General features: G+C 44.3%; 1 protein-coding gene across 1 annotated transcript in view; it reads right to left on the bottom strand.

Annotated features, from left to right (window-relative positions):
* The window catches only part of LOC306709579 (membrane-associated guanylate kinase, WW and PDZ domain-containing protein 1-like), a gene marked incomplete at its 5' end in the record, with an annotated part of 94,034 nt that overhangs the window by 11,623 nt on the left and 54,629 nt on the right, over positions 1-27,782 (bottom strand). Inside the window, 12 exon segments of the mRNA XM_079177772.1 lie at positions 2,744-2,999; positions 6,179-6,210; positions 13,506-14,117; positions 15,235-15,420; positions 15,899-16,021; positions 18,031-18,122; positions 18,801-18,858; positions 21,687-21,722; positions 22,281-22,363; positions 22,989-23,256; positions 24,343-24,531; positions 26,254-26,373. Of these exon segments, the coding sequence (XP_079033898.1) occupies positions 2,744-2,999; positions 6,179-6,210; positions 13,506-14,117; positions 15,235-15,420; positions 15,899-16,021; positions 18,031-18,122; positions 18,801-18,858; positions 21,687-21,722; positions 22,281-22,363; positions 22,989-23,256; positions 24,343-24,531; positions 26,254-26,373 (2,055 nt within the window).

Genomic DNA, 27,782 nt, shown 5'->3' with positions numbered 1-27,782 from the left:
TTGCTGGAATAGTGGAAATGGCTAACCAAGACCCCTTTGATGAGTTTTATTTTGTTTCTGTGTTTTACAATCAGCGAGGTAAAAATGACTGTTTTTCCTCGATGGAGTCTGGAAGCTTTAAAGGGAGCAAAATGCTGTTTCGTTTCATATCTAAATTGTGAATTTAAGAATTTATTTCGACAAAACCAGAGTTGGTGAAAGAGCTATCAAGACGACTTTTTTGTGATTTTAAATTTTTTTCCTCGTAGTTTAAACTAAGTGTGTTTTATAATAAGCGAAGTAAAATTCTGTTCTGTTAAAAAGGCCTGCACGTTTCCGTCAATGTCTTTTGCTCTGAGGATTGTGAAATAAATTGAAATTACTTGAAATTGTAATGTACTGAACTATTAAAAATAAAGTTATATAAAAATAAGGCTGTTCTGTGTGCTCTCGCCTCTAGGACTTGGAAGGACCCGTCGTCCCAAGGAAGCATCCTTGACTTTGAGAAACACCCAGAGAATCGGGTCCTCTTTGTCATTCATTGTCTCTTTCTTTTCGTTTCATTGTGTCTCCCCCCTCCTCCCCTAGCAGACTCAAAAAAAAAAGGAAAAGAAAGGCTGCAGATCCTTCAGGGCTTTTCGAACAGATATACCAATCAGCGGCAGTTTAAAGCAGCCCAGTTAATATTTAATCAGCAGCAGTCCTAGATTCTACAGGCAGCCATGATTGTTAACCAACACTGCGAAGAGCGCAAGCGAGGCTGGCAACAATCACAACGTGTGACAAGCTAACACAGCAAAACCTGCAATATATCAGCACCCCTCTAAAACCACAACAACACAGAGATGTATTTCACATAAACAGACCTATTGTCCCTTTAAATATCACCACCGGTCCAAGTACAGGAGGTCTGAAAGATGTAATTCAGCCAGAACAGTCGAGTGAACCCGTTATTTTGACACCCTTACAGTGCTTCTCCTATGAATAATGCAAGAATAGGCCATGACTGCAAATGATATGGAGGAGTCTTACAGAGAGGCTGCCTACTTTCTGGTGCTCCACTTTTTTTGCATTTTTGGATAGTCTGTTTTTCCCCCCAGTGACTAAACTGGGAGTGAGACAAGCTGTTTGGCTGCTGATAATGTAAAAGGTGAAATGTTGTCTCTTGACATGGTGACGTGCACTAAAGGGCACACATGCCATTCTCTCTTTTATTGTACGTGACGGTTCTTTTCAGTCGGGAGGAAGGCAAGAACACACACACACACACACACACACACACACACACACACACACACACAGACACACACACACACACACACACACACACACACACACACACACACACACACACACACACACACACACACACACACACACACACACACACACACCAGCGAACACTTGTGTGTTTTCAAGGACGCTTTCCTCTCGGAGGCAGCTTTTGTCACAGGATCGGTTGTGACTCAGGAAGCACAGGGATGTTTAGCAAACACACAAAAAGGGGCTTTAACTGACACAAACGCACAAAGACAGAGATGTGCCCCGTGGTGGCCACGCTGTACACGCAGCTGTGATTCTTCTTTTACTCTCTGCATCTTCTCCACAACTCCAGAAACACGTTCACTAAAGCACTCTGGAGTAAATCAACTGGAGACGTCTTTTAAAGGGTCTAACTATCCAACCAGTGGACAGAATCATTTAAATAAAAATCGGCACAGCAGTTCTGTTGAATCCTATTTTTCCTGACCTCCATGTCTAATCCCAAAGTCTTACAGTAAACCTTTTACAGCATTAAACTCAAAACGATTTTACAAAATGCAGAAGAAATGACAGAATAAGACATAATAGATACTAGTAAGTACACACGGCTAAGATGATGAAAAACACATTTATTTAAAGGAATAAATCTACATTTTGGAAAGCTGGATCATTTGATTCTTGTTTGCAGAGAGTTAGATGGATCGATGACCAATTCTAGCTGGTTAGCTTAGCTTAGCATAAAGACTGTAAACAGCTAGCCTGGCTCTGTCCGAAACACAACATAACCCGCCCACCAGCATCGCTAAAGGAAGAAATAGTCTGCACATAACGCTTGGTTAAAATGTGAAAACTACAAACAAACAAAGACAAGATGTAGAGTGTTGATTAGCAAGCTTCAGAGGTGCTGGTTGGTGGGATTTGTTGCTTTGGATAAAGCCAGGTTTTTGCTCTTTATGCTAAGCTAAGCTAACTTACTGTACGTGTCTTGATGTTGTTGTTGTGTTGTTATCGTATAAGTACTCTCTTACTGTCTGTAATTGTGTTTCTTTAGATGACAGAGATGTTATTCTCGTTTCCCTGCCCAGGGACTACAGATGTAAATTAGCTCAAAGCTAACTCTGGTACAGCTAAGAAGCTCTGCACTGTCCCTGTCAAATAAATAAATAAATCAATAAATAAATGAATGAATAATTAAACTGGCTGCTAGCTGTAGCTTTTCATATTTAAAGTGCAAACATGAGAGTGGTATCTATCTTTGCTTCCAACTCTCTGGCAGAAAACTCCTTTAAATCACGACTTTGAGTGAAGCTTTTCTTTTTTCTTTTTAGCTTTTATCTTGAATCTAAGCCATCGATCGTCTCCTGCCAGATGACCTCGGGCCATATTCACACTTATAGAGGGTCATAAAGTTCTGTAAATGTCACTAGAGGATAAACCGTCTTAAACTCTAAAGTCAGCAAAACTTTAAACTTCCGTAAATTAAGAACTGGATTCCACTCACGTCGGCTCTCGTACATGCTCCTGGACTGCGCCCAGATCTTAAAGGGGTCTGGCTTCTTCTGGAGGGTGAGGGTGCCATCTGCAGGGTCCTGAGGGGGCAGGCCTGGCAGAGGCTGGGTAGGGGCAGCAGGAGTGGGAGCCACAGCCTCGCTGGGCATGGCAGAGGGCGGGTGGCCGGGAGAATCGGTGTGGGCGCTGCGATGGCTGCACACACTGTGCTGGGAGCTGCTCTGGCTGTCTTTCCTCTCTAACTGGTGCTGGGAGGAAAAAAAGACAGAGTGAGAGGTGTGTGTGTGTGTGTGTGTGTGTGTGTGTGCTAAAGGATGGGGGTGGATATAAGCAGAAGACAGGGAGGTATAGGGCAGAGAGAGAGAGAGGAGGTGAGTCAGAGTTATAGGTGGGAAAGAGTGTCGATGGAGGACAAAGAGAGAAAGAAAAGAAAAGCGTCCAATGTCATCGTTTTTCGACATCGCAGTGGAATATCTCTCTCTCTCTCTCTCTCTCTCTCTCGCTCTCTCTCTCTCTCTCTCTCTCGCTCTCTCTCTCTAAAAACTGCTGCTGGAGTGAGGAGCGATGACTTGGTTTCCATGGTTGCGAGACAAAGACGGATTGATATGTGAGGGAATTTCAATGAACAGAGATATTGCCTTTTATGAATACAATGATTCTTTGTATATTGCAGAAGGTCCTGAGCTTGCATAGAATCACGGTCGGTCTCAATTGAAACAGGAATGTGTAAAATCTGGCATGAAAGCAAATTCGTAAAATCTCAGCAGCAGGGACGAGTCCTCGTGGGTCGGATTACGTATCGTGAGTGTGTTGTGCTACGCAGCTGGCTGGAATTTGCTTAAAATAATCGGCTTGTTTTTAAATGTGAAGTAAAATATGTCTCCCGAATTAAAATAATCGGTGTTAATCTTGTGAATTGAGCCTCGGTCTGGCGACACGGGGGGCTCCGGCTAAAAAAACGTAGAAATCCAGTCCAGCCAACTGTTGCAGTTCCTTTGTGACACAAAGCAACGCACCCCACATCAACGATTTGTTTGTTGTTCTAATGCTTAGAGAACATATAGAGCACCATGATTGTTTTGTATGTGCCTGTTATTGTGCTGCTGGACACCTTAATGTTTCTGCAGGGACGCAGCGAGCCGACTTCTGGGTATCGACCGAATTAATAAGCTGTACGCCTCACTGTGAGGAAGTGACTGGGTTCATTCCTTTGTGTGTGAGGCGACATCAAGCTTCACCTAAACACTGCTTTCCTTTACTTTGTAAAACACAACGTAACAAATGAAGTAACACTGAAGCTCAACAGTTTGGGGGTCGCCTGTTTCGTTACAGTCGGGCGGCTGAGAGGACGAATCTGGATTTTTCAATTGTTTTTAATGCTTTAAAGGTCGTAGAAAGTCCTCTTTTCAAACGGATGCTGTTTTGAATGACGGGTTTGCAAAAATAAAAAAACGTCTTCAAAATATCTAGGGCCGTAGTGCATGCACCGATGTGGCTCATTGATGCTCGAGGGTCACTATTGGTTTGTCTTAAGGGTATCTGTTCTCTAGCATAGAACACTGTGGGGATATCCACTAAACGCAAGTTTTAAATAATTCAACTCTTCTTCCTTTTCAACATTTTTCAAATGTAAATAATTAATTTGTCTGAATTATAATCTTTTTGTCTCCGTTGACTCCAAACGGCAGCGTATATATAAAAGGTACTGAACTGTTATTTATAAAGATAACGGTCGCCCCATCGCCACCGATACCCGATCCAGCTACTTGAGTCAGTATCGTATCGTATCGGTATCGGTGCATCTCCAGTTTTCTGTAATCTTTGTTTTCTGATTACTGCACCCACAGAATGTAAATATAACCACGTTATCGCTCGCAGATGCACATTACAAAAGACTTTACAGCTTTATGAAAAATGAGCCGAAGGAGAAAATGCAATTACTGACAAGGGCCAATATGACAACTGAATCGTTTTTTTTGATCTGATATGAATAATAAACCCCCGTGCATGAAATGGTAGAGAAGTCATCAGCGGCAGTCTCTCGCTCATCACACACTGCGCGACAGACGGAGGGTCAAATATTCCAGTAATGCCTCTTTAATGAGGACAACAGCCATGCAAAAATGGACTTCTGGAGACTTCTTTAATGGGTTGAGGCAGCGCAATCTCTCTTGCATATGGGAGTTAACTGTGAGCATTTATTTAGAGTCTGAACTGGAGGCAAGACGGTTGTTCCCGGCTGACACGAAGTCTCCTGCAGCGTGACATTTCACTGACATAACCCAGAGAGAGGGAGGGGAAAGTGGCTTTTTCCTCACTGGAAAGCTAATCCAAAGTGACAGTCGGGCAGTGCCACTATCGGTCCCCCCCCTCGACCCCCCCTGACGGCGCCCGGCCCTCCTCCAATCCTCCGTGACATGTGACCTGAATAGGTAACACCCACAGCCCTGACTGATACCATTTAAAACTAATCCCAATGCCAACATCCTGGCCAGCTTGCGGGGCTTTTCATGCCGATCAAGAGACATCGTGACGAGCTTTTTCCCTTCCTCTCAAGTTGTGGGAATTGAACCCGTCACTGGCCTTGGATGAGCCTAACCGGAGGAAAACCTCCTCATAGGTGACGGTATACATTTAAAGCTGCTTCTGAGCTTGTATGGATTTTATTATCAGGTTGAGATGAGTCGTAAAAAGGAGGAGGCGTTTGCTCTTTAAACTCCTGAATAACTGCACCGTCCCTTCAGAGACCCCCAGCGCTGCTCACAGAGCCGGTCTTTCCCTCCCTCCTTCTTTCCCGTCCTCTTTTATTCGTCACACATTGCAATCTGTTGCAATCTCTCCTCCAGCTTCCCCCGATCTCCCTCTGCTCTTTGCCTCCAGCTCGCTCATGTCGTCATCGCCCCCCTTTTCTCCCTGTCTGTTAGCTTCAGTGCATCTTCTGTATCTTTAGGCTGTCATAGTGATTCACTGTTGTGGGACAAACTATATCTCTCCGCTGGTCTTCCCTTCTCTCATCCCACATCCTTTTTTTGTTCTCCCCCATATATATCTTTGCTTCGTGCCTCTCTCCCGTCTCTCCCCTCAGCTCTGTGGCTTTTAGCCCTCCCTAACAGCTGGTCACTGTTACACCGTTAATCAGTCAGAGGGTGGCAGCGTGGCGGGATGTCGAGAGAAGGAGAAAGGATTTTAAACAAAAGCGAAATGACAACACAGAGGCAACAAAAGCAGGAGGAGGAAAGCAATAAAAGACCCCAAAAGAAAAGTCAGAAACGAGAAAGAAGTGAAGAGGAAAGGTGGAATCTCTGCATGCAGAACAGTAGAAGCAAGAGTTGGATATCAAGTCTCTCGCCTTCTGTTCTTTAAATAGCGCTCCTTTAACACTCAGTAGAGCTGACATGCACACGGATATAAAAAGAGTACTCACCACCAGCTTTGGACTCCTCTTGGCTGGCACCACTCCTGCAAAACATCGGCAGAGAGACAGAGAGAGCATTAATGACCTGCGGTGCTCTCCCCTTGTCCCCCCCCCAAAAACCCAAACAAAAAACAACTAAAAACCCCTCCAGGACAAACGGATGGACCCCTGGTTCCTGCTGCAGAGCAAGAGCGCAACTGGCCCCGGCTTGCTCTCCTCTTCCTCCTCTTCCACCTCTTCCTCCTCCTCCTCCTCCTCCTCCTCTCTGTTGCTCTCTCCCTCTCTCCGAGCAACACACTGCGCTAGGCTGCTCGCTAATCTAAGTGATCTCCCCCCCCCCCCCTGTGCCGTGTGTGCCGCTCTCACCCCGCGCTATTAGCAGAGGAGCAGCTGATCTATCTGCATTAGACAGGCTGACTTATGCTGCAGCATCCCTGGACTGCTGGTCAAAGCTACAGGGATGCTGCTCCCACCCTCCCCAACCTCTCCCCCCCCTACCCACCCACTCCCCCTCCTCCAGTCTACTTCCCAGCACAAGCGCTCCAGCAGAATCTCAACTATCAGCCACTGAGCAGGAGCCCAGCAGCCCGAGCGTCGTATCAAAGGGAAGCCTGAGCTTCTGCCTTACTATGCACATCTGAGTAACCACGGAGCTGTTTCCTCTCCTCTACACTCCTCTGCTTTGCTCAAGGCGCACATTGAGAAGCTGATCTTCTCTCTCTCTGCCCCCCCCCCCCCCCCCCCCCCCCCCCCCCCCCCCCCCCCACACACCTCCTCTTCCTCCCTCCACCATGACTTTCTCTCCCTCTATCTCTCTCTTATATATATAAACACTAGTTACCACACTGTAGAGAGTCACCGAGATCAATCTCATTTGTGCTCATGAAATATTAATACTTGGAGCCAGTTGTCGGGGGAGAGGATTCACAGTGTAGGGAATCATCTACACTCCCTCCTTTTAACCGCTTTCTTTTCCCCTCAAAGCCCAACGACTCAATCAACATGTAGGTTCCTCTACCTGAGACACATTCACACAAACCTATTCAGACTTTGTTCACACACACACACACACACACACACACACACACACACACACACACACACACACACACACACACACACACACACACACACACACACACACACACACACACACACACAGTTTCCCCCCGCTTTCCAAGAAAACTCCCTTTTCCCCTCCCGGACTCGCTCCGTTCTTCGTGCCGCTATAACTATATACGGCAAAGTATGCCGAGAGACAAAAATAGAACAAATGAATGCACGAAACGACATTGGGACAAAGAGTTGCCGTTGCCAAGGCGATCAACTAGTTCTGTATGCGGCGGCGGAGCCGTCGACTTTGTTAAATAGGTGAGGGTGTGAGGAGCCGACGCCGGATCTGTGATCCATTCACTCTCCTTCATGGGGAACGATGACAACACGTTCTTCATGTATCGTGACGGAACGACGTCAACAACATGCAAGCATCCATCTTAGGCTCTCTCTGCTGCATTGGCAAAAAAAAATCATTAAATGTTAAAACTCTCTGTTGCTGCAAAGCCCCTCACTCTACACGATTCATAATTCATCCTCCCTGTTTTACCTCCCTCTCTCTCTCTCCCTCCCTCCCTCAGATTATGGGGTGCCAGTTACCGGAGGAAGTGGAACATCCCAGCTGCTGACGTGCTGATGAATGTTTTCGTGTGTGTGTGTGTGTGTGTGTGTGTGACCCAGGTAGGACACACATCAGGTAATGTTTCCCATTACAACAGCAGCATATATGAGCCAGGAACCCTCAAACACACAAGAGTGAGTGAGGTCAATAAATACTTTTCCCTTTGAAACAACCTCCAAAAATCCTCAAACTGTCAACGAGGTCAGCATAATTAGCATCAAGCGTATAAAAATTGAATTTAACTACGGCCATATGGTTAACAAATTTGGCCACGGAGCCGAAGGACAATAAAGATTCGAGGAACGTAGTGACCCCCAACTTCACATTCACCCGCTGAAGCTGTGTCAGCTGGAAACAGCTGATTTACATGCATCTTCACGCATGATGCAGCTTTTTTTTTTTTTTTTAAATCTGCCTAATTTTCTTCTGGCATGGCGACACTGATGCATACGTGTAACTCAGCCTTGATCCAATCTGGCTGGATGTAGCATTTATGAGCAGCTGCAGCCGGGTGAAAGAAATATGGGAATCGCATGTTCCCGTGCACACACGCGACGGCGTAGAAAGCCCCCACGAACGCATGCGTGCTATACATATGTAATATCGGCACGTGCAGGTATGGAAAGAGCTGAGAATTTATTTATGCACGGAGCAAAAGAGGAGTATGAAGGCACGCATGTAGCATTTACATTATGCACCGGGGCCAGATCCCCAAAAACAGAACACCGCTGAGTTTATCATTACTGAGGAAACCTTCTAGCAGCCTGACTAAGACTGTGTGCATTATCAACCAAATGAGAGGCGGAAGTAAACAGATTTACAGTAGACAGTGAGGCACGCCTGTAGTAACTAGCAGCGGTACAAAGAGATATGCTAATAAGGAAATTATTGAACGGCTCTGAAGAAGGCGGGCGGATGTAGGGCCTCAAAGACGGCCTGGTTTTATCAACCGGCGATATGAACACACGCCACGTGGTGTTTCCTGCTCAATAGGTTGTATGATTTGTGTGTAAAAGCAAGAACTGGTGATAAAGGAGTGGGTCACACCCTCGCATCACTTAATTACTTTAAAAAATGTCCTCGCCGTCTGAAAAAAACATCAAGGTTTAAGGTTGTCATTGCGCAAAGAAATGCAGTTTTTAATCCTTCTCTGCTCCACAAGAAAAGCACAAAAATAGCAAAACTGTATTATATGTGGAGGATGACTTTAAGAGTCTCACAGCTTCAGGAGAGAAGCTGCTCTGAAGTCTGGTGGTACGGCAGCTGATACTCGTGTCTCTTGCCAGACGGCAGCAGCCTGTGGCTGGGTGGGTATTGTCCTTTAATACCATTTGGACTCTCGTCACCAATATCACTGATGGCTCGGTAGATGGCCACCAATGATGTTCTGGGCGGGTTTAATCCCTCCTGTCCTGGGCCGTGCGCATCTCACGCCAGTTTGTAAATGCTTCGGGTCATTATTGCTCATCTGTAAACGTGAATAAGAACCTGGGCACGGAAAGTCGTCTACGAGCTTTTGTGTCACCGGGATGGAGATACGTGAGGACCACGTCAGGTCGTTTGAGATGCAAACAGCAGTTAACGACAAGAAAATGCAGAAAAATGTGTGTTTGTGCATAGTTGCGTGGGTAAGAATGTGTGTACTGGGGCGGTCATTCTTTCATCCAACAGCACTGAAAAAGAAAAGAAAAGCTGGAGCTTTTCAAACTGAATGTGTGTGTGTGTGTGTGTGTGTGTCTCACTATGCTGTTGAAGCTGTGTGGCCTTGGTGGGTCTTTGCAGAGCCCACACAGAGCGAGTCCTTCCTCCAGGTTTTCTGTGTGCAACATGAGTAATGCTGTCTTCTGATGAGCCGAACCTGTGAGCATCGTGTGAGTGCTCCGCTCATGAGATCGTCCTATTCCACCGGCAGTCACCTTCTCTACATCTACTTTAAATTAAACTGTCTCGCTGCTGCTCCTCGCCGCCTCTTATTATCACATTTCATTCCTCTACACTTTATAGCCCCTATCTCTGTCTTTTCATTTTCTCTCCTCCTCCTCTCAGGGGACAGGAGCCGCTGTGCACGATTGTCATGGCAACAACGGTGGGAAGACAAGATGGAGGAGTAATAGCTTGGCCTCCTTTACGGGAGAAGATCCTGTGTGTGAAAACGCCAGATGTTATCTTTATACTAGCAAAACTTAAAGCAATAATAGACGTTTCTAACAGCTTTAGTTTTAAAAAAAAGACATATTTTCAAGTCTTGAACCTTGCAGAATGTGTCCAGTGTTAATAAATGTAGACATTGTTTAGATTATTCAAATATTATATACATGCCCCTTTGTGCTTGTAGACACATTTTAACAACTGTCACACAGTCCTTCAGCAGCTGCTTCCCTCATAACCACAACAGACTATTTTACCTCTTGTTTTTTTCCAATCGCACAAATCACATGTTGCCGTTCATCTCTTGTTCGACGACCGCAGAATTTAAACTACTTGTTCGGGCAAATCCAAAAACAACCAAATGTGTCTCTGTTGTTCTGCCATCGCAGGGAGAATATTAAGGTGAAAATGCACTACAGCTTTCTGCAAATGCTCGGTGACAAAACACATTTGAATTTTCTTCTTTTTTTTTTTTAAGCTTCTGAACTCGCTGTGAGATTAGCCAGGAGCAGAGTACTCTGACACTGTTCCCTTCAGAGCAACGCTGCATGCTGGGATAAACCGGCGTAGTATTTCAAGATGTGCGTTTCTCTCTCTTTGTCATGCACATGTTTTTTAATGCTACAAGGAGTTTTATAATATTTTGCATATATGTAACTTCTGCGACACAACTCGATCTACTGCGAAAAGATCATAGATAATTTAACATGTCTCGAGACGAAAAACCATCCCTGAGGAGAATCCCTGTGTGATGTTGTGTTTGTTTGACCGTGTGCTTTGTGCCATCTCTTAAAAACTCTGCTGAGTCAAACAGCGCAGAATTGATGAGTCACAGATGATACAGATTAAAGCTTCTTCTTCTCCTCCAGCTGAAGTCCACCTTCTTCCTCCTCTTCCTCTCCTCTGCTTCACACTTCTCTAAACCAATCCCCTCGTACACGCTCCCCTCGCTGAACTTCCAGTGCTGTTCAGCAAATCTCTCCACTAATCCTCCTCCTCCACTTTCCTCAAAACATGATCCCCGGCCCTCCTATTCCTCATCCTCTACGCTGTCTCTTCTTATCGGCCTTTCCCCCCCGCTCCTCCTCTTAGCTCCCATAATTGTTGTTTGTGAGCGATTATGCGCTAGCTGCTAGCGATCACTTGAAAGGTTACCGCATCATTCTCAGACAAGACAGCCGAGAACACGCAGCCGTTACTACGGAGTACAGCTGCAACTAATTATTATTTCTACAGTTGATTAATCCGTGATGTATATTTTGGATTCATCACTTATTAAGTTGTTTAGTCTAACAAATGCCCCAGAACCCAAGATGGCGTCTTTAAAATGCTTGTTTTGTGTGAACAATGGTCCAAAACCAAAAAGATGTTCAATTCAAAAAGAAACAAATCCTCACATCTGAGCGGCTGCATGGTCACACCGATCGGTTGAGGTTTGTTAGATGAATGTCCGGTGAATTTGTAGCACAACAATGTAAAAAAGTGAAACAGATCATCCATCTGCGGCGCCCTTATGTTTTGAAAATATGGTTCTGAAATGTTTTCTTCTTTGCCAAAGTTGCACAAACTTGTTTTGGTTCGTGTGAGCTCAATATGATGCGAGAATCGTGTCTTTGGCCATCGAAGCCATATCTAAAGAAAAATACATGTTCGATTGTACCAAGACAAGTCATGTGTGTGTATGTGTGATATTGTTTTTGTGTTGCACTATTTCAAATTTAAAGCAAACTAGTTTGAAAATAATGAACTTGGCTACAGTGAGTAGAAGAAGAAGAGGTTGTGAACCGCAACAGAACGTGTCGGCTTGGCCATCAAACCATCTACAGTATGAGAGAAAGATGGAGAGAGGTCTTCGGGAATTTGTTTAAAATTGGGAAAGTTTTTTAATCATTCTTTCATGTCAACTACTATTGGCAGCATTTCATGTTGCCTGGAGACAAAGACAATATGAATACATAGCCGTCAGCGTAAAGTGCTGATCAGTCATGAATCTATTTGGCTGAAGAGTTTCCATCTCACATTTAGTGCATCGACTCTTTTTCGCGAGAAGCAAAAGCCAAACCAAGCGAGCGTAGAAGCTTTTGAGTTTCATCTAATTTAGCTGTTTCCATTCAGCTTTAATAATGCGATCCCTTTTAAAATGCTCATAACAATATGTGAATGGAAACACGGCTATTGAGATAATAGCTTAACTACCGACCCGCCTCTCATCGCCTGGTCTCTCACCTGAGCTCAGGATAATGACAGGCCGGTGTCAAAGCTAACAGAGATGATCTGTTCGCCTTGCCTGCCTCGGTGACCGCTCGTGGCCTCCTTGCCCACTTATCCTCTCCTTTGTTTCCTCACAGTCTTGCTCTCGCTCTCTTTGAACCTCTTGCTCTCCGCTCTGGTAGCAGGAACACCGCCCTGCATCCATATCAGCCTCTCTCTCTCTCTCTCTCTCTCTCTCTCTCTCTCTCACACAGGCCCATAATGATGCTGACATTTAACACGATACAGCGGCGTTATTCCAGCAGCGGAGCACAAGGTGAACTCATTAGAGGGCATAACTGATGTATTCCAAACCTGCCACTAATAAAGATGTGGATCAGCCGTCATGGACGGCAGTTTAACAACAGTAAGGACCGGACACGGATGACGGGCCTCCAATGTCATTCTGTGTTTGCGGAAAAAAAAACCTTGCATGCCGGCAAACAATTTTTTTGTTTTGACATTTCAATGAGAAAAACTATCTCTGGGTCATTCCGGGCAGCCAGCGTAGTGTGATGGAAAATAATGGGGCAGGGTATCAGTGAACAGGATGACTGATTCCAGCACTAAAAAAAATCCACATCAACACAGCGCGGCTACATTAGCGAACATAAAAACCAACCGTATGCTACATTTTCCAATCAAAATCAATGAAACATTCAATCATTTTCTGTTTCCATGAGCGCAGGCTCTGATCTCTTCTCATTTGATCATTTCCAGGTACCGATTTTTGAAAATAAAACTAGTATTTTCAAAATAAAACACACCCAGAGCAGAAAATAAACAAAGCACACCCTTCACGACACCCTTTTATGATTTATGCAACGTGGGACGACGGCAGACGTGAAGTGTGACAAAGTCTCAGAGGTCCAACTCAGCAGCGTCCGTATTCATAACATTTACGAGTCCCTGACCTGATGCCCCCCCCCGCCCCCCCCCCCCCTCATTCATCCATCTCGCCTCCCACTCCTTCCCACACTGCTCATCGACCGCCATGCTAACTCAGCCCATCGTCTCTTTGCCTCTCCTCCTCGTTTTATCCCGTCCAGTCAGAACATTTTCAACCCGCCACCCACTCTCTTCCTCGCTTTTCTCTCCTGCCTTCTCATTATGTCACTTTTTTTTTTTCTCCCTGTGCCAACTATTCGAGCTGGTGTCTGTTCAGCAGACAGCAGCTCACTCTCACGCACATCCATTTTTGCGGCAAAACTTTCGTTCCTGCATCTATAAATCCAAAAATATGTGACATCAAGATGTAACACGTACCTCTTTGCACCAGCATGGTGACCTCACTGCCTCTAGGACATTTGCTCAGCAGGTCCACCACCTGATTGTGGCTCATATTCTGGACGTTTCTCTTGTTGACCTCCATTAGAATATCCCCCTCCTTTAGGCCACGGCAGCGCGGGTAGTCCACTATCTGCTTGACCCTCTGCCCTCCTCCAGTCAGGCTGTCTGCGATCGTGAAGCCGAATCCCTTGTCGCCCTTCTCCATGTGGATGGTGATCAGCTCCGGCTGGGTGGCTATGGACGAGGCCAGGTTGACCACGTCGCTGGAGTAGCCGTGCGAGCCGTTGGACGCCGCCTCGGCCGAGGGGCTGTGCGGCCGCAGGTCCCTCATGCCGTTAACGGGTCTGCCCTTGTTGGAAGGCGAGTTAAACGCCTCCTGTCCGTTGACGATGATCGGCTCCTTGTCCAAGATCGCCACCGAGGTCACCAAGCTGGTGTTGGGGTCGTCGGGGTCAAAGGGCAGCGGGTAGCCGCGGCACAGAGCCAAGTCCACCATGGAACCGATGGGGATGGACTGGAAGATCTTCACCACCTGAGCGTGGGTGTAGCCCAACACGATGGTGTCATTCACACTGACGATCACGTCACCTGCACCAAAGAATCAGACCGTTAGTGATGCCATCACTGACACAATTAACAGCTACGCCCTCTCAGAAATAAGGGTTCTAAATGGGTTCTTCCTGAAGGGCTGAGGTTCTACCCAGAACCATTTGCTTCTGAAGAACCCTTTTTTGAAGAAGGTTTTTCAAGGGTTCTTTGTGAGACTAAGAGTTCAACTAAGAACCCTTTTCATCCAGAGAACCCTTTTTGGAAGAAAGAGCTTTTCAAGGAAAAACTGTGATCGTGAACCAAACCCGGCTCTTTAGAGTTCTACGTGAAACCCAATGAATATAAACGGGTTCTCGGTAGAACTCCCTGAGAGGGTTCTAGATGAGACCCTTGGAATGTAAAAGGGATCTCGGTAGAACCCCACGGTTGGATTATTGTCCCTTAGAAGATGGACATTTTCTGGATAGAACCTTTAGATAGGGTTCTGGACGGAACCATTACACCAAAGAAGGGTTCTTTGTAGAATCGTGCATACTGGGTTCTGGGTAGAACCTTTGACAGGTGGTTCTAGGTACAACCCTTTATGTTGGCAACTAGGTAGAACCCTCTGAACGGGTTCCAGGTGAAACATTTACAAAAGGTTCTACCTTTAAGGACGATTCAAGGAACCCTATATGGTTCTAGTTAGCGCCTGTATTTCTAAGATTGTGGTGTTTGAAGTAAATAAATCAGGTCTAAACAACACTGCTGTACTAAAAATACTGTTAGTGATGTTTAGTATTTAGTTGTTTAGGATTCTTCTATTATTCAATGCAGTGAAACAAGAACATTAAAGTTCTGTAAGAGGCGACCAAACAGGCCGTTCTGTGCCTGAAAACTAGTTCAACGGGAAAATCTCATCTTGTGCATGTTTTTGTTCATTTTCCTTACAACGCTCTATTCCTCATTGTTTAACGTCACCAGTCTTTGCATTATGGGTAATTCCCTTAAGCGTGGTTTGTAGAGTTTCAAAATAAATCCACAAGGGAGTCAAAGTCTGAGTGCATCAGAAGGGGACACTGGGACTGGGCTCATAATTAAACCTGAGATGGATGTAGTGGAGGAAGTGTGTTGAATGAAAACAGTGCCCCCTGTGGACAGTGACGGTGTACTGCACCTGTCTCCATCTTGCCATCCACGGCTGCAGGCCCGTCCAGCACCAGACTTTTGATCTGTAGGAACTCATCTGGCTCGTCGCCTCCGACCACAGTGAAGCCGAAGCCGCGGTGACTCTTCTTCAGCTTGGTGTTGATGAAGGTTCCTTTCAGCTCTGCTGGGTTTCTCGTGAAGAAAGGCTTCCCTCCTGCGGAGCAAAACGGAGACACAACTCTAATATTTACATCCATCAACATATTCAACGATCCTGGATAATGTTTAGTTGTAATTCTGTCTCTCAATTCACTACTTTGCAGAACGCATTCTTATGCATGTGGACAAATCTGCAAGGTGAGACAACGACTGATTCCTTAAACTTCACGGCTATGAAACAGTGTATTAGTTTGTTCGTTGGACAGTTTGACATGTGTCTGACAACATTTGCTCTGCATGCATTCGTTTGTCACGTCCACATATTATAGTAATGTTCACAAATCGTTTGCGCTGTCCTTTTTTAAACGTCACTTCAAAAGACTGTGAGGAAATTTAGTAGACATGAAATATGTTTTGTTCCCAGAAAATGGAGAATTGTGAGCAAACGTTTCTTTATCATCTGAGCCGTGTGATACATCTTTGAGCCTCCAGCAGTAGTAATGCAGTATACACAGTGTCTATGAAGCATTTACGTTTGGCTCCTGCAGGGAGTGGAGGTAGAGTTGGTGGGCCCTGCGGGTCCCTGTAGGTCTCCAGGTGGTTCGGAGCGTAGTTTGCTAACGGAGTCGCCGCCGACGAGTGCTCCTCTATCCACTCTGTGAGGACACAATCGCACAGACACCGTCGACACGCGCTCAGCACCAAAAAGTGTATTTACATGCCACACGCGTGCACACGTAGAAACACGTAACAGACAACACGCGTACAGACACACTCAGCTTTAAGCACACACACTGCACATACTTGCCATCTGATTCATTTTTACACTTCAGTTGTAATCTGCTCCTCATTTACATCAGCTGCTACTTGTGTCATTTGTTGAATGGGAGATACTTTTGTGAGTGTTGCAATGTAAAATATATATATTAGATCTAAGCAAAAAAATGTGGTTTGCAGTTTAAACAGTTAAAACAAACCCCCCCCCCCCCCCCCACCCCGCCCCACCCCGCCAGACAACTGCGCCCGTATGTCCAGAGGTTTTCAACACAGGGCAAACATCTGTATATGAATGGATAGAGGAGAGTGTCAGTATTTCAGGAATGAAAGTACAAAACATGGTGAAGGGAAGATCTGAGCGATAGTACAGACAAAAAGATATTCATAATTTAACATGAAAATGATATTAAGGCGAGACACCCCGAGGCAAAAGCACAGTTTTATGCACTGATCAATTCTGAGGTTTTGGGTTATACTGCTTCCATGACAGGTCTTCTTTCAGACTCGTGGAAAGAAAATATTTTACTACTTTGTCTTTTTGCGTCTGTAGATTTCTCCTAAACTCACCAAAAGTTTCCATTAGATAATGCATCGTTTGCATATTTAAACGTAATGTTAATTGTCTTAATGTCAGTAATGAACTGGTGAAGTTTCATGGTGATATCTATTCACCTGTAGAGTCTTCAAAATGTCTTTAATTGAACTAAACGTCTCTTTAAAGGACGTTTTCTCTAAATGAGTTTGTTCTCAGACTGATCCAGAAATCTCCACTTCTTACACCAAACTTTACACGTTCATTCCTCTCTATGTTCTGAAGCTTTGAGGGGTTTGTTCATATATTATTCATAGCCTGATTTATACAACATGTTATTACTAAAGACATGGAGAAACGTGTTTTGTTTAATGGCTGTTGACAGTATTTTCTGATTAATGGAGTGATACAAAGAGATATACAAAATACGTCAACCAAAACCAAACAACCATTTTGAACCTGGCTTTATCCAATGTTCAAACTTCTGAAAACTTGTAATACAAAAGATGATTGTCTAAATGTATGTAATCAACTGGAACAATTTAATGTTGATATCTAGTAGTTATTTTATTTGACTTAATTCACCTGCAGTGTCTCCCCTTAGTGGATGTTTGTACTCCTCTTAATATTCTTCGTCTTACTTCTGTTTGGGGGATGATCATAATCTGTGTTCACATTTTATTGCCATATTAACGGTTCCTGTTTGCAATGCACCCGTGGGATGTACGGACGACTATCACTGGATTACTTTGATACTAAAGAAAACTTTATTATTTAGATTTATGGACCTTTATTTTGGGATGATACCCTAAGTGTGTGTAAGTCACACTGACTCCTAGAATGTGAGTATCTGTGTGTTCAGATTTAACAGGCTTTTGACACAAATTGCGTGTTTTAAAATCCCTTAATTGCATTCGTGAGCTGCATGTTACGCTGTTACTGCATGTTACACCTCATGCATTATCTGCATGAGGTGACTCACCGTTTGAAAACCTCTGGGCTAAAGTTAAAAAATCTCTTGCTAGCCTTTTGTTATGGTAAAGCATATAAAATGATCAAATACAGAATGACTTTCAAATTAAAACCTAAACACCAAAAGACGACACCAGGGCTTGGGCCAGCTCTTATTTTGGTAAAACATTGTCCCCAAATTAGCTTTTTTTAGTGAATAACAATGTTTGTTTTTGTTCTTTTCATCGTGTCTCGACATAAAAAACGAAAGTCAAGAGCGGTCTGGCCACAAACCCTGGAGAGCACTGGACGAAGTAGAAAGGACATGACACTCTCACAGACATGAAGAAAGAAAGAAATGGTGCCGTGCCAGGGCAGGAAACGAACCTCGAATATACCGCTCACCTTCTGGAGGCTGCGGCTGCTGCTGCTCCAGGATCTTCCGACGCCGCGCCTCCACCACTGGGTTCTCGTACTGGGTCTTCCTGTTTATGTGACTGAGACAGTGAGAGGGAGGAGACACAATGTAATCGGGGTAAAGATTAATTTGCACACAACAAAAAAAAAAGAGAGAAGAAGTTACATTGTAGCAGGGCTCAACATAGACGCAAAGAAAAATCCATTGAAGTCGGAGAGCTAGCTAACGTTAGCTGTGTCAATGTGTATTGGGTGAAGGTACAATAAAACGTTACCGTGATGTGTTCAAATATTATCTTGTAAAATGAATAAGAATCATTTATTTATCATAAGAGACATTAGAGAGGGAACTACGACCTGTTTGAACTCTAAGCAGCTTATAATACATTATTAAAACTGCTAATGACCCCACAAAATGTTGATTCAAAGCAAATTAAATTAAATAATTTATTTCCTAATCCTAATGTTTTAATGCAAATAACCACTATAGATGACAATAAAGTAAAAGGATAATATTTAGAATGTTTTGACCTTCTTTTAAATCCAATTGTCTTGATTTTATTTATCAGTTAATAAGCCAATATTTTCCATTTCGGACAAGTAAGTTTGACAAATCTGGCAAGTAAAACATCTGGCTGAGAGAGCGTAGTGTCAAGCACTGTAGTTACAGTATATAAAAGCTCATCAAAACGGCTCTTATTAATGCCTGACAGAGTCTTTCATTTGGAGAATTTGTGTCAATAAGGTGATTAACTTACTCTACATAGTACACGCCGTACACCGGGTCTTCTATCCGTTCCCATCCTGGAGGCAGCTCTGAAACACAGAAGGCAACATAACATTAAAAAGAGATTGATACTTTCACCTCGCTCATTAGCGGCTCTGAGTGAGATAGTTTGTTGGATTGACTCCAAAACATTCAGTGCAGCAAACACGGTTAATAAACTACAGTTACAGAAGGTTTAGTGCAGATCTCATTTAACATCTGGGATTATGGCACCGAGGCACTTGGCCCATGACTTATTTTTTTTAATGTTTTTCTCTACAGTCCTGAATAAGAGTTTGTTTTGCTGGGTTATATTCGTGAACATGGGGGCTTGCTGTCTTTATGTCTCCCATAAATGCCAAAATAAATATATAATTACATTAACCGCAGAGCTTTCTGACCATTTCTATTTTATTTTGAAAAATATCTGTTTCTACATGCCAAGGAGACATTAAGTTCTCCATTTAAATGTATTATTTTTATTGCAATAGTAAACTTAAAATGTTTGAAACCCAAATTGGCTCACTGTCGGGTACGGAGGATTCTGCCAGTAGCACTTATGTTTGATGAATATCTACTAACAGTCATGCCTAAATGATGACGGGTTCACTCTCGGCCCTCGACCACCTTTATTATAATCATCACAACTAAAACATCTACAACACTGTGCATCATCATCATCATCATCATCAACACACAAGTGAAGACTGAACATGTAAAACACATCTGTATTTGTCTGCTTCTAGTAATTCTAGTAATAATTTAAATATTAGCAGATTATTCCACTGAACTCAACGTTGCCTCTCTCTGTTTACACACTGTTTACACATTACACACACACACACACACACACAACCACACTCCATGGGAACAGACGAACAGACGAGGCCTATTAAACTGACACATCCCCATTAAGAAGTTGGCACCTCCTCCTCCTCCTCCTCCTCACTGTATCTGATTTCGGACAAAGACATTACCGCCTTGTGTTACTCGGGGGTTTTCCCCAAGTCCAGTAAACACTTTTATAACAGACTTGTATTTCACAATCGATAATCACAGACTGGCTGTATCTGAGCAGCCAGGGATAATAAAGGCGCTGGTTTGAGACGGAGCTCTCGTTCCATGACGGGGTTTTTGTTTGGGCTGCCTGCAAACTGGGACGTCTGTGAAGCAACTCCAAGAACATGCATCAACCCCAGAGTGACGTAGTTCAAATGTGTGCATTGGCTGCATGAACTGTGAGGAACACCAGCAAATTAAACTGGAAAGCTGCTCTCAGTAGAGTGCAGATCTCTGCCAGGTGTGTCTGCAACGACCACTGCTGTATTCTGTGATTGAATGAACACAACCCATAATCTAACATCTCCGTCTAGACCGCAAATCTACCAGAACGGTCTCATCTAGTGTCGATGACATGGCGACCAGCTCCATATGTAAATAGTTAAAGATCATTCTAAGGTAACAAAAACACAATGATTCTTATTTTCAGGTAATTATACACGAAAGATTATTATTAATGTATTCCATTTCTGCCAATAGATCTCCCTCAATGCTACAAACTGTTCCTTTAAAGGCAGAACTATGATCAAAAACGTGACTAAATCACACACAGCACAGTCTATATACCTCACAGTAGGGATTAATACTGTGAGGCTGGAGTTCTACAGGGAAACATTTGAAAAGTAGAAATAAGAAAAACAACTGCTGGTGAAATTAAAGTCACATTGGACACAGCTTTTAAAATAACGATGGTCAGGTTTTCATTTCTCATCTCTAAACATAAACAATCTAAGTTCTGTAGGAATCTGGAGAAAATCTATTCTGCTTTAAAGTTACAGTGTTTACAGTAAGCAAAGCAGACAAATACACATTCGTTTACTTTAGTTTCATGAAAACACACGTGTTTATCCTTGAGCTCTGAGAAACATATTCAATCCATTTCTTGTGTTTCTCTGAAAGCTGCACTGTTTACATTGGCTTCTTCTTCTTCTTTCAGTCATTTTGCTGTTAAAGCACATTAACGACACTGACTTTTGAAATGCGCCAAAGAAGCTGCAATTTCAAACAAACACTAACAGAAGAAATCATTTTAGCGATTTTTAGTGCAGAATATCAGAAAGACGTCATAACTGTGTCATTTAATCTAAGAAACCTAATTTGTTTTTGCCTTCCTCTTCTTCTTCTTCCTCGAAATCTGCCTTCCCATGAATGAAAATAAAAAGTTGCACATAGGTCCAGTCCGACGCCAAACTCATAGTCCTGATGGTGGCGCTACAGCAACCGTAAGACAATCAGAAGAAATCAGTCGCATGTGTTGGAACCAACATGACGGCGCTCATGAGGAGAATGTTCAGATGCTTTGAGCCGGCAGGAATTATTAAGTCCATCACAAACTGTAAAACTAATCAAACAGATCTTCTCATATATTTTAGCATCTTCAGATTGTCCTCCACAAAGTATTTGAATGATCAGACATTGAGCCCACGCTGCATCGAAATGTTTTACTGTAAACAGCTACTGCAACATCTGGCTAAATAGATCTCCTGCTGACAACATGTTGATGTCCTGGGAGACGTAGTCTGGTGAATTTGACAATTCCATCAGTATTTAGAATTCTATCCTGATATAAACTATGGCACTTAATGAGAGCCGAGCATCTTTAAACATCAGCGTTTCTCTTATGAATCTTAATAAAACGAAATTGAAACGTCTCATTGTTGACACGAGTTTGACGACATTGTGCTGTGTGAGTCTGAGACACAAGATTTCAAGGTTTAATGTTAATTCTACCTCTTCCGCCTCAAAATGAGATGACTCACTGCTGCACAACAGCTTTAATCATCCTTTGTTTGAAACACAATCTAAAAATAAATCTTACCTAGGTCCGTCTCCAGCTCCTCCGTATGTATCCCTTCTTCTCCAAAATGAAAGCAAAGCAGGATGGAACAAAGAAAACAAAATGAAGAATAGAAGAGGGGGATGGATAGCAGAGGAGAGGTGGGTCGGGAGGAATCCAGAGCAAATAAAGAATGAGGTGACAGTCCAGAGGAGAAAAAAGGCAAATAGGAAAACAGAAACCCCTTAGTGTCACAAACTTTACACCAACAGGATAAAAAACAACATGTAAACAAACCGGAGCGTGCAGAGACGACGCAGTGTGCCACTTTGAATTTCACCACTTGATGGTGCAATTCTACAATCTGTGTTCTGAATTCTGAACAACTCAACTTGTCATTTGGAATTTATCAAACGTGGGAATTATTTGTCATGTTTTTATGCGACAATAGCTGTGAAAGAACAACGAACAATCCACAGGACGTGTAACAAATCTTGTGCTGCAATAAATACCTCCCTGGAAGATGTTCCTCTCAGTAAACGAGAGGAAGTCATGAGACCACCGACCGATTCCTAAAACGCTACGCAGAAGCGTGAACGTCCACCTTTATTGAGTAATTGAGGTGTAGAAGCTTACCATCGTCGTCACACTCCTCCAGCGGCCGGGAGGCTTTGTCTCTACACCGAGGATCCATCCATGATGTGGTCTTTGTGTTGTGGCTGAAGAGGAAACAAGACAAGACAACAGGAGTAATTCAACACAGGCCGCCAGAACCGACACGATAAAAGCGCAGCAGGGCCGCGCGAATGCATCAATAAGAATTAGAAAGTAAACCGCGTCAGCAAGTTTACAGACAGGACAGAAGGCGCCCGCTGCAAAGAGAGAAACGAGCACAACGGAGCCACACAGGCAGGATATCAAACAATAAAACCACCCTGACTTCTCCCTCTATCGCTAAACAAGAACATACTGTAAATCAGTGATAGCAGAAATGAACATACAAGCTCTGAAAACACACAGCCATGTCCGGGTGGTGTGCCTTTGCCGTGCTGCGGAGAGGACAGAGAGGTGGAGGTAGTCAGGTGATCAGGATGTGATCTCCTTTAGAGATCGGGACATGCAGGGATTAACAGGAAAGCAGTGGCACCCAGAGGGCTGGGCAGGTTGGCTGGGGAGGCCTAAAAACCAAATCATGGGGGGAAGACAAGCCACTGGACGAACAAAAGGGATAATTGTGCAGGTAAAATACATTAAAAAAAACACCAAATGAGCTACGGTGAGAAATGCTTAGTGCGTAAGAGAGCGGATCAAACTGTGGGGATGTTGCAGCTTGTTGATACATACTCTATGTAGTAAAGCTCTCCGCTCTCGGTGTAGGCCATCTCCCAGTTTTCAGGCATCGGGCCCTGCGGCTCCTCCGGAGAGACCTGCGGCTCCGCGAGGGTCTGCTGCCCGCTCTCGGCGGTGGAGGTGGCCGCATTGTTCAGACCGCAGGATGGAGCATTGTCACGCGCGGGGTACGGCCGGAGGGTGCCGCCGCGGCTCTCGTCCTGGTCGTTAGGGTTACCTGTGCACAACAAAGGAGAGGGGAAGAGACTACGCACTAAAGATCCTGGGTAACACAACGGGCACGACACGGGAAACGACAAGAACAAAAAAAAACAAAAAACAAAAAAACACAGTTTATATCTCGTGCATGCGATAAGAGAACAGATGAAAGAAGCAGACATGCTCACTCTGGATAACACTTATTCAACTTTCCCCCCCCCCCCCCCTTATCTTAAGTTTGGCTCCCACACATTTCTAGTGTACTGAGAGGGCCCCAGGAATATGCTAATTCTTTCGGCAACAAAACTCTTTTTGACCCCCACCCTGTTTTTTTTTTTTTTTACCTCTCGACCCATAAGCCTCTTTCACCTAAAGCTGGCTCAACCAACCCCCAACCCCCCAAAAAAAATCGCTCCACATTTCTGGCCCAACGTCCTCCACCACTTCCGTCAAATGCTAATTCAACACTCTGGCAGCCTGGCATCGGGGACACAGAGCGGGCATAGATTTCACAGCAAGAGAGGAAAAAGAAACCATCTATTGCTAAAATAAACCAGGGGAGCTTTTAAAAGGAGGGAAGGAAATACATGGACGGACGCTTCGGCATAAAAAAAATCTCATATTGTCTCCTATTTACCTTTTTTATACATAAATTATGGAGCATAACATGCAGGTGAAAATTCTGCAAAGATGTGCTGAGAAATCCCCTGAGACTGAAATAGTAACACGTGATGGACATGAACACATTCAGGTAGGAGAGGATGTGAGGCCTCTGTAGCGGGGGAGAAAATGAGTGCAGCCTGTAATCTTCTACCCCCCCCCCCCCCCACACACACACACACACACACACAACACACACACACACACACACGCACACTGCACCCCTCCTCGCAGGCAGATGGCAGTGTCTGGAGGCTGACAGGAAAAAAAGGAATCAGCATCACAAAGACATGATGTAACCGCCAGACACCCAGCGCCGTACAGAACGGAGGAGAGCATCACAAACATACACACACACACACTATCTCGGGCACACGTCATGCAAACGCAGACACTCCTGCACGAGCCTCGACACACCACAAAATGCATAAAGAGCAGCAGAGAGCGGCGGAAAAAAAACCTCCAAGGAGGCTGCAGCGACGCCCCTCACCTGTAAAACTGTTGTTCATTTCCGTGGCCTGGTCGTCATCGTCGTCGTCAGCAGGCACTACGCGGGCGTTTTGCATGTCATTGTAGGACTTGGTGCGCTTTGGGGTGGACTGCTGGGAGCCTGCATCACTGAGAATCACTGTCCCACTGATGGGCTGCCTTGGCGGCTTGGGGGTCCCATAATAGTTACCTAGGCAACAAGGAGGACATTAGCATGCTTGAGAGAGAAACGCAGAAGGAGAAAACCGAGACAGGGAGAGGAAGCCGGGGATGGTAAAAAAACAACAACACAAAAACAGGCAGAGCGGGGGGGACAGAAAGGTATAGCAGGCAAACGCTGAGAGGAGAATACGTAAAGCTGGATCACAATGTGACCACGATTCGTGGAAATGAGCAGCTGGTGGGAAAAGCAGAGCAGTTCTAGTTTGTGTTTGAGGCTGCGGAGCTGTATTGTCTGGGCTATGAAAGCATACTGAGCAGAAACAATGGACCAACACCCGGCTTGTTTCAGCAGCTTTTTTACTCTGACTGAAACTGTTTTTGTCAAACAGTTTCTGGTTGGTAAGAATCATGTATCCATTCATTCTTTGTAAATATGAGAGAAAGAGGCCCCCATGGTGACCCTCGGGGTCTAATGCATAGCGTGTCAGCATTAAAGGAATAGTTCAGCATTTTGGGGAATACGCTTCCTTGCTTTCAGGTCAAGAGTTATAAGGCACCAGGGGTGTGACCAATAAACACAAAAATACTAAATTCTAGCCTGCAAATATTTTTCATCAAAACTGTTCATACCGACGGAGATAGTCAGAAGACCAACAACCAGGATCCCAACAACCCTGATCAGTGTCCACTAGCCCTGCCCCTAAAGGATACCATGGGACCATAATTTACTAAATGAACATCATGCTGTATTGAAGAAGACTTGAAACTAGAGATTGAGACCATAAACTCATGTTTACAATGTTTACTGAGGTAATAAATCAAGAGAGAAGTAGAGTCATTTTCTCATAGACTTCTATACAACCAGAGGAGTCGCCCCCTGGTGGTCATTAGAGAGAATGCAAGTTTAAGGCACTTCTGCGTTGGCTTCACTTTTCAGAACCGGAGGTTGCCGCCTGGTACGAACATGAAAATGATATCGATCTTCTCTTCTAACTCTCAGCAAGAAAGCAAATCATTATCATATTTTCCCAAATGCCGAATTCATGCTTGACCAGTTTGAATCCAGCCATGGATGTTGTTGCAAGTCATCTCCCCTCATTTCCTGTCAACTCTCTACCGGTTACTATCAAATAAGAAATCTGACATTTAAGAGGCTGAAAGATTGACATTACATATGATCACAGATGCTTCAGTATATAATCATGTATCCATAAAAACTCTGGGGTTGGTTATAAATCAATAATCTTGTCTTCCTGTGGTTGTCTGGACGGCCACAGACTCCCGTGGACAGGTATTTGACATTGTCTGCGTGAAAGAGAGGATCGTGCCAACACACAGCAGAACCGGTGCCAAGCAGATTAATGTCGCACAATCACACACACACGCGCACACGTGCACACACACACACACACACACACACATTAGACTTAGCCCTGCACAACACACATGCTCTCGAACAAACACACAATGCACAAACACACATCCACCCACACACGGATGTTTACACACCGAGGTTTGTGTTGGTACGAGACTTAGCGCTGCACAACACTGTTCTAATCAGAGTTAGAGGGGCAGATGTGGAGTGACCGGCTGTCTCCTGAATCCCCCCCCCCCCATCATGCACTGTCTAATCTGAATCAACTGAGCGCACATATGAATGTAGGAAAACACAAATGCTGCTACGCTCATTGTATCTGTGGAGAATCGGCACACCTGCGCCATCATGAGTGTCAGTTATCATCATCCTCACCGTCATATGTTCCTATTTCCAGTAGTGTGCCACTGTCCTCAAGTTCTTGGAAGTCCTCCACAGACAGGAAGTTGTAATCCACCCCTGGGACCTCTCCGTCTCGAGGGGGGCGGGTCGTACCTAGGGACAGGAAGAAACAAACAAATAAAAGTTAAGGTGGCTGCCCGCAACCCGTTTAAATTCAAGCCATGTTGCTTGCAGTTAACTGGAGGTGAAATCCAATTTTTCCTCCTGAAACAACAACATGCTCAATCCACTTCAATAAGCCTATCATTAGTGTTGCAACGCGGTCAACATCCCAACACTCATTCAGCTTTGTTGAGACGATGGCCGTCCACGGGGGAAGTGGGAAAATGAGAGAGTTCTGAAATCAAGAGGGTGTGATTGTAATTCAGCGCGGTGATTGGAAGGACTTATGTCAGGAAATGATATTGACGTTCAGGTTTTCTCTGCCTCGCGGGAAACTGCTGCCCTCTAAGTCAGACGATAAAACAAAGGTCGCCATAAGGAACAGTGTTGATTCTGTTATCAATCCGTCAATTTCTTCAAGGTGAGTCTGGGATTGTAAAACACACTAAAATTATAGTCTTATAGTCGCTTTAGTTAAAGGTGCAGTGTGTAGAATTTGGAGATATCTTGTGGTGATGGTTGCAGATTGAAACCAACCGAATATTCCTCCACTCACTCACATTTTGCAATCTGCAATCGGTGGCCTTCAGGTAATATAGATATGCGAAAGGCTCTCTCACGAGCCACTGTTTGGTTTGTCCATTCTGGGCTACTGTAGAAAAACATGGTGGACTCCGTGAAGAGGACCCGCTCCATGTGAAGATATAAAAGGCAAATTTTAAGCGAACAAATACACAATTCTTAGTTGCCGGTGATTAAAACACATCGTTGTGAATACTTTATTCCATTTCTGCTAATAGATCATCCCTTCTAAATCCTTCACACTGTGCCCTTCAGCTGTTAGTGATTGTTAAAGCTGCATTGTCCCTGTTATGACTGCAATGATGAACAGCTACACCAACTGCATTCTTTGGTGTAGTTTAACTGTTTAATTACAGTACAATAAAAGCTTTTCAGTCTGAGGCAACACAAACCAAGACTGGTTCCTTTGTGGCACAACTCTGTATGTTTGACATCATTCTGAAAGAACATTACATGGGAGGTCTGATTAGACTCTCAAGCGAAGCTTTTGTTTCAAATTCAGTTATAAATTTAAAGCAACGTTAAAATTGTCCTTGCTGGCCTTACTGCCCGGAGCCTGATCCCCTACTGGAGTTTATGACTAGTGGTCTGTGGTGTTTTCGCTTTGTAGTGGGAACACTTTGTAGAAGGATGCTGACACCAGACAATGGAGACGGAGGCTATTGTGTCTCCGTCTTTACAAAAAGGGGAGGTGAGGTGACAGATGGTTGATGGAGACATCTTAGCACACTAACGACGAGTGAAGGTGATGGGCATTGTCTTTAGTCGAGGTATTGGACGAAATAGGATTCTGACCGGACGATAAGGTCACAATGTGA

Source organism: Pholis gunnellus, assembly GCF_910591455.1.
Source record: "Pholis gunnellus genome assembly, chromosome: 2".
Taxonomy (NCBI): domain Eukaryota; kingdom Metazoa; phylum Chordata; class Actinopteri; order Perciformes; family Pholidae; genus Pholis; species Pholis gunnellus.
This window is presented reverse-complemented; position numbering and strand designations above follow the sequence as displayed.